Here is a 12,448-nt window from a genome sequence, read left to right on the forward strand (position 1 = left end):
CAGGCACAAAATATATTCAGATCCAGCCAAGTCAGTAATTTATAAATCTTCCTTGGCATCCAGAGAGCCCTAAAAGGGGCATGGTTCCTTTCATATGGGAAGTGTCTCTGGTGCAGAAAGTAATCCTGAGGGGGCCTGCGTTGTATCTCTCTCAGACAGTGTGAATAGAATAGCCTTTCCAGTAACAGGAGGTGAGCTGCTTACAGCAGAACACAGATGGGGATCTTTTGTTTAATGAACAAGTGCCGGTTTTCATTTTTCCAGGGTTGTGTGTGTGTGTATGTGAACCCACCAATAAATAAACTACGAGGTCTGTAACAGCACCTTCCGGTTTTGGGGCAGAAGATGTTCCAGAAGTGCAATATTAAATGAGGGTGAGACTAAGGACCTCTTTTGAGATTCTGGTGGACAGTTGCCCTCCTCACAGGCATCCCAGTTATTTCTAGATAGTCTAATATACAAGGATTGGACAAATGCTGTATTGGTCAATCAAAGAAGACTTAAAAGCTCTGGTGAGAGGATTGACGTGCTTTGATGCAACTTTGATGCTGTACACAAGCGGCACCATTCCATAGTTTGGGTGAATGAGTCTTTTTTTCCCTGAGCATCCATCAGAGTAAATAAAGACAAATGTTCATTATATCAAACATTTCATTTTATAGGAAAAGAGCTTTTCTGATATGTGATTGAAGGGAAGTTTCCCAGTGCTGTTTTGGTGCAGTTCAGCTTGGGGAAGGATAGTTTGAGTCCTGAGTGGCTGCCCTTGCTCTGTTTTCTGTGTTGCTGACAGAATGCTCTTCCCGTTAAGCATACAGCACTGAATTTGCATGAATGTCTATTGCTAGAAAGATAAATGCATAGTGATATTAGAAGCAAAGGCTTTAGCTGAGGTCAGCATTTTAGTGATTTCTCTCTGTGGGAGAGCAGTAAATAACCCTAGATTGTAGAGATGGGATTGAAATTGAGGTCACAGTCTAATATCCAAGGGCTCTCTTCCTTTTGGTGTTTACTTATGTCAGGCTACATATTCCATAGCAGGCCTAGACATTTCATAAAGTAGGTGTGAAATAAATACTAGGAATAGAAAGCTTCTGTTGAAAAATGCAGTGGCTTCCTTATTTTAATATTATTAAAACAGGTTGCTACAATAACATTTAGCTCCATGTAGTGTTTCTGTCACTGGACTTGCAAGGCAATTAAATCTAATACCATTCTTTCCAGAGGTAAACTTCTTGGGAGCATCATGAGTGGTGTTCTGAAATCTCTAATACAGGTCCTTTGTAAAGACTTGAACAGTAAATAACAGGGAATGCAGAATCTAGTATAAGTGTTTGTAACCCAGTGAGTTTGAGGATATAGCTCCTTGGTAGCATATACATTTGATGCTTTAATATGTTATATACAGCTATGGGTGTTCTACAAGCAAATTGTTTGTGTTGTCAAGTTTATGAATTGCACTGCTGTTTTTACACAATTTCATAGTTGAGTAGCCTCTGCTAACATTGGCAAAACCATGTGAGCCATAGGCTGCTGTTCTGTTTAGATGCGTTTGCCAAAGTTATTTAGTAAAGAGGCAACAGCCTTGAACTTCTAGACATGGGGGATCCAGGGAAGGCGACTGCATTTCCCTGTTGGCAAAATGGGGATGTTGTCTGTCTGTTTCCATAGTAAGTTTACAGTTGAACCACAGAACAAGGGAAAGACCCACAGTACTAGTAGGTCGCCATGCAGTCAGACCAGCTTTTTTTCATATTTATTAATAAATATACACCTGTACAGTATTACGGGGGCATCTTAGCAGATGAGGTTAAGTTAGGCTTGCATTGTAGTTCATTCACCTAAGATTGTGTTGAAATTTACATTTAAGATCGGACTAAAATCTTTTTTTTTATGATTTTCAGTTTTAATTTTGAAAATACATTCACTCTTCATGGACCAGTTGAATTTTTTTATAATTCAGGAAAGCACATGTGCTTAAATCCCATTGGAGTCAGTGGAATATAAGCACCTGCTTAAGTGCTTTCTGGAAATGGGGTCTTAACTTCAGCAGAGGAGATACTTTAAAATGACCCTCTTTAAAGAAACTTATGTTGGGGTGACATCATTTGCAGGGGTGGGGGGCTCTCTTCAGGTACAGAACCACAATTTCTGAAGGCCCAAATATTCTCACATGCACACATCTTCATTACTGCTTTGAATAATCTACATTTGAAGAATTTATGTTGTAATTAAGAAAATGTATTAATGATTATTGTATCTAAGTATAATATTAGTCCAGGCCATGTCAAAAGCTCAGGTCTTTCTTAAGCATTGTAATTGTGATATCAGAGATAATCAGTCATCATTCCTCCCTAGTTATTTTGCATGCTGCAGTTAAATTGGTTGAAATGACTCAGAAAGCTCTCATGGACATGTGGTACAGTCCTCATCTGCATGAGGGAGGCGGGGGCAGCAGAATATTCCCACACAGTAGCAGAGTAATCATAGGCACACAAGGACTCCTGCAGCAAGGGGTAGGTGGCAGAATTATCACACCCACATGGAACACATGTGGCAGCATTGTCTCCTGTGGTGGTAGAACTTTCGATCGAAGTGGGATGGGAGGGAAAATAATGGGGCTAAAGAAACCCCTGCAGCTCCTTCGCCTCCCTCCCCCAAACACACACACACACCAAGGAGGCTATGCAAAGGGGGAGCATGGAGAGACAGCCAACTGCTTCTGGAAAATGGCCTGTGGAGCTCTAATTTCTCACATTCCTGTCAGTTGTAGTCAAGGTCACCTTGTTTTCTCCTCCTGTTGCACCTTTCCAGGCCCAGGCTGGAGTGGTGAGGAAATAAGGGTGGTGTCTCATCATTTTCCTCTCTTCTTTTCCAGCCTTTTTCAGGTTGTGGACTCTGTTCCTTTAAGAGAGGTTACCTGTGGAGGAAAGGGCTGGGCAAACACAGCCATCCGATTCTTTCTGCTTGTAGCTTTGTTTTTTAAATAAACCCTGATGGGTCTGTTAGTGATTCTGATCCTTGCTAATTTACAAAGCAAGGGCGAGGGAAATATTGAGTGCAGCCAACCTCCCTTGCAGAAAGAAACTGTAGGAAGTGAATCATCACTTTGCGGGGAGGGATAGCTCAGTGGTTTGAGCATTGACCTGCTAAACCTAGAGTTGTGAGTTCAATCCTTGAGGGGGCCATTTAGGGAACGGGTAAAATCTGTCTGGGGATTGGTCATGCTTTGAGCAGCAGGTTGGACTAGATGACCTTCTGAGGTCCCTTCCAACCATAATCTATGATTCTGTAGATTCAAAATTTGACTTACCTCCCCAGGTGCAGGAAGCATCCAGGGTCACCAGCTAATACTCCCCCAGTAAAGCAGAGACTTCAACTTTTCTTTCAATATATGTAGAGGTGAGACAGTGCAGAGTGTACAGGATCCAGAACACAGAGGTTGATGGATTGAAATAATCTTCTGTTAGCTGCTGCCTCCTTTTCATAGAATCATAGAATCTCAGGGTTGGAAGGGACCTCAGGAGGTCATCTAGTCCAACCCCCTGCTCAAAGCAGGACCAAACCCAACTAAATCATCCCAGCCAGGGCTTTGTCAAGACTGACCTTAAAAACCTCTAAGGAAGGAGATTCCACTACCTCCCTAGGTAACCCATTCCAGTTCTTTACCACCCTCCTAGTGAAAAAGCTTTTCCTAATGTCCAACCTAAACCTCCCCCTCTGCAACTTGAGACCATTACTCCTTGTTCTGTCAGCTTCTACCACTGAGAACAGTCTAGATCCATCCTCTTTGGAACCCCCTTTCGGGTAGTTGAAAGCAGCTATCAAATCCCCCCTCATTCTTCTCTTCTGCAGACTAAACAATCCCAGTTCCCTCAGCCTCTCCTCATAAGTCATGTGCTCCAGCCCCCTAATCATTTTTGTTGCCCTCCGCTGGACTCTCTCCAATTTATCCACATCCTTCTTGTAGTGTGGGGCCCAAAACTGGACACAGTACTCCAAATGAGGCCTCACCAGTGCTGAGTAGAGGGGAATGATCACATCCCTCGATCTGCTGAAAATGCCCCTACTTATACAACCCAAAATGCCATTAGCCTTCTTGGCAACAAGGGCACACTGACTCATATTCAGCTTTTCGTCCACCGTAACCCCTAGGTCCTTTTCTGCAGAACTGCTGCCCAGCCATTCGGTCCCTAGTCTGTAGCAGTGCATGGGATTCTTCCGTCCTAAGTGCAGGACTCTGCACTTGTCCTTGTTGAACCTCATCATATTTCTTTTGGCCCAATCCTCTAATTTGTCTAGGTCCCTCTGTATCCTATCCCTACCCTCCAGCGTATCAACCACTCCTCCCAGTTTAGTGTCATCTGCAAACTTGCTAAGGGTGCAGTCCACACCATCCTCCAGATCGTTAATGAAGATATTGAACAAAACCGGCCCCAGCACCGACCCTTGGGGCACTCCACTTGATACCGGCTGCCAACTAGACATGGAACCATTGATCACTACCCGTTGAGCCCGACCATCTAGCCAGTTTTCTATCCACCTTACCGTCCATTCATCCAGCCCAGACTTCTTTAACTTGCTGGCAAGAATATTGTGGGAGACTGTATCAAAAGCTTTGCTAAAGTCCAGAAATAGCACATCCACTGCTTTCCCCTCATCCACAGAGCTGGTTATTTCATCATAGAAGGCAATTAGGTTAGTCAGGCATGACTTGCCCTTGGTGAATCCATGCTGACTGTTCCTGATCACTTTCCCCTCCTTTAAGTGGTTCAGGATTGATTCCTTGAGGACCTGTTCCATGATTTTTCCAGGGACTGAGGTGAGACTGACTGGCCTGTAGTTCCCTGGATCTTCCTTCTTCCCTTTTTTAAAGATGGGCACTACATTTAGCTTTTTTCCAGTCGTCCGGGACCTCCCCCGATCGCCATGATTTTTCAAAGATAATGGCCAATGGCTCTGCAATCTCATCGGCCAACTCCTTTAGCACCCTCGGATGCAGTGCATCCGGCCCCATGGACTTGTGCTCGTCCAGCTTTCCTAAATAGTCCCGAACTACTTCTTTCTCCACAGAGAGCTGGTCACCTCCTCCCCATACCGTGCTGCAGAGTGCAGCTGTCTGGGAGCTGACCTTGTCTGTGAAGATAGAGGCAAAAAAAGCATTTAGTACACTAGCTTTCTCCACATCCTCTGTCACTAGGTTCCCTCCCTCATTCAGCAAGGGGCCCACACTTTCCTTGACTTTCTTCCTGTTGCTAACATACCTAAAGAAACCCTTCTTGTTACTCCTAACATCTCCGGCTAGCTGCAACTCCAAGTGCGATTTGGCCTTCCTAATTTCACACCTGCATGCCTGAGCAATACTTTTATACTCCTCCCTGGTTATTTGTCCAATCTTCCACTTCTTGTAAGCTGTTTTTTTGTGTTTAAGACGAGCAAGGATTTCTCTGTTAAGCCAAGCTGGTCGCCTGCCATATTTACTTTTCTTCCTACACATCGGGATGGTTTGTTCCTGCAACCTCAATAAGGTTTCTTTAAAATACAGCCAGCTTTCCTCAACTCCTTTCCCCGTCATGTTATTCTCCCAGGGGACCTTGCCCATCAGTTCCCTGAGGGAGTCAAAGTCTGCTTTTCTGAAGTCCAGGGTCTCTGTTCTACTGCTTTCCTTTTTTCCTTGTGTCAGGATCCTGAACTCGACCATCTCATGGTCACTGCCTCCCAGTGGTGGAAGACAAAACAGAGCTTGGAGAAAATGCTGAGCTTGTCTGCAAGGTTTGAGAAGGGCAAGACACAAATCACTTTGTGAGGTCACTGACTCAGCTCCTCTAACTGACTGGGCTGACATCAGGGTGCAGTACTTAGTCAGGTGGTTGCCACACTGCCCATAATTGATTTCTTTCTGGTTTTCCTGTTGCTCAAGATACTCAACAACTACTGCATACAAATTTTGGATGGAGAAAGCTTTATCTTCCAAAGAATTTTTCTCATAGAAATGCACTGTGCTACCCTGGAGAATTGGGTGTTTCCTTGCATGCAGTTAAATGTGGTTTCTTTGGTTTTCACATGAAAGCTTCTGCCTTGGAGACAGGGAGGAAGGGACAATCAGCCCGTCAGGTAGGAACCATGCAAGTACTTCGTTTTTGCCTGATGGTATTTTTCGCCGGACGAAGTTGAGGCTTTACACACAACTTGATGGTATTTCTCTTTTTGTCTCGATGTAATGTGATAACTTTTGAAAACTACATTTGATCAGTTTCAGGACATGTTCTAGGTATCAGTGGGCAGAACCCTGTTGATTTTGGTGAAAGTTGGAAAATGATAAAAATCTCATTTCCACTAAAATCACCCCTTGGTCATTCAGGATACAAGCACAAGGCAGTGACCTCACAGAAGCGTATGTCAGAGGAGTAGAGTCACTCTGAATAAAAGGATGAGGCAGTGACTTATGGGTTAGGGTTTGTGGGCCCCTAATTCCACTTTAGCCATTCTCACCCTAGCTGGGCCTCTAAGGCTGTAACCTAGTAGAATCACTATGGGTTCTGTGGGTAGTGTGTCTTTAGTTACCTTCAAAATTCTTTTTACTTTCCTCCAAAATACTATTATTTTAGGGCATACCCACCATGGGTGCAGAAGGGTCCTATTACTCCTCCACCTCTCCAACATTTATGACTCGTTTTCAGGGGATTCTTTTCTTTTCTGGTGCTGATTTTTTTTTTTTTTGCTGGTGTTTGTCCTATTCATCCTGTCTGCTATTTACTGCTTAATGACTTGAAAATGTAGACAAAGATTTAAACCATTTTGTTGCTTTCTTCTACTTTTAGTGTGAAGATAATAACTCTAACAGCTGGAAGGACAGGACCGAAATAGCACTCGAACCTTGTTTGAAAAGAGAAGTAGATGTCAGATATCTCCAGTGGTTAACTGGCAGGCTGCAGTTCCAGTGGCGGAGTTTGCATGTTGACCATCAGGAGCAATGTAAACTCTTGCATAAGGTAAAAATTCTTCTGACTCACAGTAGAATTGTTTATTATTAATGCCCTACCAGTAAATCCCAGGTCTGTAATTAATATTGGTTCACTAGTTTTGTACAGTGTTTTTATCTACTCCTGTAAATACAAATATATCCCTCTTCAACTCTATGCAAAATCCTGATAAAACTGATGGATTATGTACCATGGCCACAAGGTTATAATCTTTGAGTGGCTCTCTCTTGCAGCTTGGCATATTCACCATCCTCCCCACCAAGATAGGTTCCCTCTGTATTTATCAGAACATGTCTGAGCTTGTTCTTCATGTCCTCCTAATTGGGAGCTGCTTGGCCAGGACAGAAGTGCAGGTTACTCAAACAGACATGCAGAAATGTAATGCAAGATGTCCACCTCTCAGTTTTTTATTCAAAGTGTTGGACACAACTTCAGCATCAAAAGTAGCAACAATTGGAAAATTAAATACAATCCCCCTCTTCTTAAAATAGTAGTGAAAGTCTGAATTAAACCAGGAAAGCTAAAGCAATTCAAAATCACAGAGAGGCAGTAGCCTCTGCACAGTCAAGGTTGCAGGTTATTTTCCATTTTAAGCTTGATTTTGGCATGGTCACCTGAAATTTGCAAACAGCTTTGAGCATCATTGCCTGTATGGGTAGAAGGGAAGTCTCAGAGCCACAACTCCCAGTTGGGAGCATTGATGGCCATGGAAGGAAAAATAAATATCTAAAAATACTTTCACTAGTGGAAGACCCTTTGCATATGCTTGGCTAACTGAAATAGAGCCACTGGGAACCTCCATAAAGTCTCTGAGGCTATAAATGAGCCTGAGAAATTGCAGCCCAAAGGGAAGCTTTTATCAGAAAGTTCTGAAAGTCAGAACAAGAGGATTTGAATGAAGATGCCTTCTCAGCTCTAATGACTATATATGGCACTACAATCATAAGACTTTAATGAGTTTTTATTTTGTTTTTTAAATGAATTTATCACTGGTGGAAAGTGCCTGACTGAAAACCTGGAGACTGAAGTCCTTCATGTAGCATTGATTAGGTACTGCGTGTGCAGCAGGAAAGAACGTTTACTACACACTGCCCATTGTAAGTGTGGCTCAATCCTGACCTGGAATGAAAGAGGGCAGTTTGTGCTTCATGGCTGATTCAAGTCCTTGAGCTCTGTGCTGAGGTCCACAACAATGGTGCCACTTACAAAGGTGTCTTCATGGTGTGGAACTGGAATGGGACTGTCATTCGCCGCCCCCTCCTGCCCCCCCCAGAACTGCAGGATCAAATTTGGATCTGCAAATCAAGCTGTTGTGTTTTGTTTTGTTTTGTTTTGTTGCAGCACCACTCCCCAACAGAGATTGTGCTTGGGTCTCAAGAGAATAACTCTTGTTGATATACAAGTCAGAAGAGAATCCAACTGATTCTTTCACCATCATAAAGGGCTCTGCACAGCTGGTGACAGTAAAGTAACTGATGCTACACTAGCATATGGGTGATCTGCGACTCATTAGCAGCAAATATCTCCAGTGGCCAGTAACGGGACGCTAGATAGGGAGGGCTCTGAGTTACTACAGTGAAATATTTCCCAGTTGTCTGTTTCACCCACATGCTCAGGGTGTAACTGATCACTGTCTTTAGGGTTGGGAAGGAATTTTCCCCTGGGTTAGATTGATAGAGACCAGGGTTTTTTTTTGCCTTCCTCTGCAGCATGGGGCACGGGTCACTTGCAGTGTAAATGGTGGATTCTCTGTAACTTGGTGTTTAAATCATGATTTGAGGACTTCAGTAACTCAGCCAGAGTTTATGGGCCTATTATAGGAGTGGATGGGTGAGGTTTTGTGCCCTGCAGTGTGCAGGAGGTCAGACCAGATGATCACGATGGTCCCTTCTGAACTTAAAGTCTATGAGTCTATGATTTCACGGCCAGATATAAATCTAAGGTCCCTGGGGATAGAAGTACATATTTTTGAAGATGATAGGCCAATTTCTGCTCTTTGATATGTGTACAGAGCTGCTGTTAAAGCTGCATGCAAGTAAGGATGGATTTGAGCCCTAGTATTCAGTACATAACCATTAACGATATTATATGTGCTCTGATACCTAGGCACTACAGTGTGAGTTAAGTGCAGAGTAGCAATAACAGTGCGCTGTGTTCTGGATAATTGAAAGATAAAGTTCTAGATGCCTGGTAACAGTGCTCTATTACATATATATAAATGCTTAGTAGTTAAACATGGTCACAAAAAACACTATATATGCACAAAAGGGGCAAGTTTCAGCTGCTGTGTGTACCATGATTGTATATTTCCTGACCCCTCTGGATGCAGAAATATGTCATACCATTGCATTAATATAGTTTTTATCATCTAAAATAAGCTGCCATCTATCAAAAGATTGAGGTTTTTGAGGTATTCCATTTGAAAATTCAGCTGACCTAATATGATTTGTATATGAGATCTTACTGTTCTGGTATGGTATGAAACCACAAACACCACATGCAAAGGGGTGTAATGTTTTTTGTTGTACTGACAGATTTTCAGAATGATGGCTCTATAAAATTATAATTATTGCTTTTACTCACTTTGTTTAGTAACTTATGAGGATATATATCTTGAATATGGAACAGAATTTATTACGGCTGATAATGATCTATAGGTTTAGCAAACTAGTGGCAACTTTCTACAGATTTCAGTATGTTAACTCAAACTGGTTCTGAAAGGCTAGTCTCTGTGTTTGGAGTGTTATTAAACAGACTCTGGGTATGCACTTTAAGTTCATTCTGGTTTTTGAGAAACTAGTAATTCTGACAGTATTCTGCATGTTAGCTATAGGAAATATTGATGGAAACCAGAATATGGCTAAAGCAGGAAAGGACTTTTTAAGTATGTCCATTGTAAATTTTTATGGAATTGTTTTTAAAATTGATTTTTTTTGTTTTTGTGCCAGAAGAAATATCAGAATTTTTCTGAATTTCAGGAAAACATGATGATTCTTCATTTGGTATTGTGAGGTATCTCTGTATCTGGTAAAAGGCTAGGACAGAAATTGCTATTGAATGGGAAGAGGAGCAAGTTGTGATCACAGAGGTAAATTCTGTTAATTCAATGAGGTGTCAGATCATGGATTTACAAAACTGGGCATCTGCTCGGAATATAACCATGTCTATTTATACACCAGTGTGAGAAAGTTAAGATATAAACTTGGTAAATTAGAATGCCTGGCACTCAACCCTATGCTGCTTCAGCTTTCTTGCTGTTTTTATTCATGCTAGATAGATTAAAGCTAGCATGCGTTTGTCTACCTGAGCTGCAGTCACACACTTTGGATTTCAGTATAGACAGACCTTTAGAGAGGAAATGTGGTATCTCATAATTAGGGCCCTACCAAATTCAGGGTCCATTTTGGTCAGTTTCACAACCAGATGCTTTTAAAATTAGTCAGTTTCATGTTTTCAGATGTTTATATCTGAAATTTCATGGTGGTGTAACTGTGGGAGTCCCAACCCAAAGGGTAAGGGTGGGAAGGTCACAAGGCTATTGTAGGGATGCCACTTTTCCATTTGCCTTGCTGCTGGCAGCGGTACTGCCTTCAAAGCTGGGCAGCTAGAGAGGAAGGCTGCTGGCTCGGTGCCCAGCTTTAAAGCCAGTGCCACTGCCAGCAGAAGCAGAGAAGTGAGGGTCACAGGGTATGAGGGGTGGGTTACCATAGGTCCCATTTTCCTGACAGTCTCCCGCCCCATTGGGGGGATGACAGCTAGAGCCCCCAGCCTTCCCGTGTTGGGGTAGGCGACAGCTTGAGCCGTGGAGCTGCCTGCAGCTGGAGGAGATCCCAGAGGTGGGTGTGACCTGCCCCAAGAGCAGCCCCTGCAGGGAAAGAGGAAGTAATCTCCCTTGCCATCCCCAGAGGACTAGCAGCTGGAGCCCTGTGCAGGGTTGTAGATTAGATTTCACGGTCTGTGACATGTTTTTCATGGCTGTGAATTTGTTACAACCCTACTCATAATACAAGGACAAAGGGAAGTGAGCAAAACTGAAAGGAGTAATGTTGCACATTATTAAGGACAGAAAGGGTTATGATCATCTAGTCTGACCTCCTGTATAATACAGGCTATGGAATTACATCAGACCATTCCTGCATCAATCCCAATAACTGGATGAGCTAGAGCATCTTTTATAAGGATACATCCAATCTAGATTTAAAGACTTCAAGTGATATAGAATCCACCATATCTGTAGGTAAATATTCCAATAGTTAATTACCCTCACCGTTTTAAAAAATAGTGCCTTCTTTTTAGTCTGAATTTTTCTGGGTTCAGCTTCCAGCCACTGGATCTTGTTCTGCCTTTGTCGGTTAGATTAAAGACCCCTCTATTGTCAGATATTTTCTCTCCATGTAGGTTCTTGATAAAGATTAAGTCCCCTTTTCCACTCCTCTTGGATAAACGAAATAGATTGAGCTTCTTTACTCTATCACTGTAAGGCAGATTTTTCTAGACCTTCAATCAAGCCCTAAAGCTGATGAAAGGAAATACTTTTTCACATATGCTGCACAATTAGCCTGTGGAAATTCTTACCACAAATTATTGAGGTCAAAAGCTTAGCAGGATTCAAGAAAGGTTTGGACATTTATACAGATTAGACCACAAGACTATTTAGTTATAATAGTAAATATTTAAAAGAAGTGTACTGAAAGGGTTATATAAACCTTCATGCTTCAGAGCATAAACCAGCTTCAACCAAAGGAACTTTCCCTTGTGGACAAGTTATCACATAACTGCATTTGCAGAACTTCTTGTATCTTCTGCTGAAAGATGTGGTGCTAGCTACTGTCAGAGGATGCTGGGCTGGGTGGACCTGGCCTCATTTGGTCTGGCAGTTCCTGTGGCAGCACATGTTCCCCACATGCTTTCAGCAGAGAGCTTGGAACCTTCTGAAACGCAGCGCTCATTGGAGCAAGGTTATATGAAGAGCTACTTTTTTTGCCACTCCAGCCCATTTTTTTTCACTAGCAGCTTAAAAACGACTCTGAGTCCCCCAACATTAACTTATTTTTCTTGCAGTTGTTTCCTGATTTTGGGCTTTAGTAGTATGGAGTTATAGTGTGTTAAAAAAGGAGGCTTATGGTAGTGTATTTTATATGTAATGCCTGGCATTGTGCCATCTTATGGGATTCATCTTGTTCTGTGGCCCTGTGTGGTGTTGGTCTGTTACCTCCCCAAGAAGGTGTTAGCTTGGAAGGCAGAGTTTAAATATGAAGTCTGCTATGGCAGCAAAATGTCTATTTTAGGCAAATGTGTGCCCTGTTGCTGATGCCTCTTGGAGGGGCTCTTCTAAATCCTGTTTAATCTGTGTGCCCTTCCGCCCAAGAGCCCAGGAAAACTGTCTTTAGGCTTTCATGATGAAGGAATTACTTTGACCCTTTACAATGGTACCAATAGTAGGTCCATTCCAATCAAGTACTCTGGCT

The 12,448-nt window shown here is 42.6% G+C and overlaps 1 protein-coding gene across 2 annotated transcripts in view; it reads left to right on the forward strand.

Annotated features, from left to right (window-relative positions):
- TEDC1 (tubulin epsilon and delta complex 1) overlaps positions 1 to 12,448 on the forward strand; it is a 209,330-nt gene that overhangs the window by 51,014 nt on the left and 145,868 nt on the right. For both annotated transcript variants that reach the window (XM_045028053.1, XM_045028052.1), the window contains exon 4: positions 6,819 to 6,989. In XM_045028053.1, the coding sequence (XP_044883988.1) occupies positions 6,819 to 6,989 (171 nt within the window). The remainder of the gene's footprint in view (positions 1 to 6,818; positions 6,990 to 12,448) is intronic.

The sequence above is a fragment of the Mauremys mutica genome, chromosome 8 (assembly GCF_020497125.1).
Source record: "Mauremys mutica isolate MM-2020 ecotype Southern chromosome 8, ASM2049712v1, whole genome shotgun sequence".
Lineage (NCBI taxonomy): Eukaryota > Metazoa > Chordata > Testudines > Geoemydidae > Mauremys > Mauremys mutica.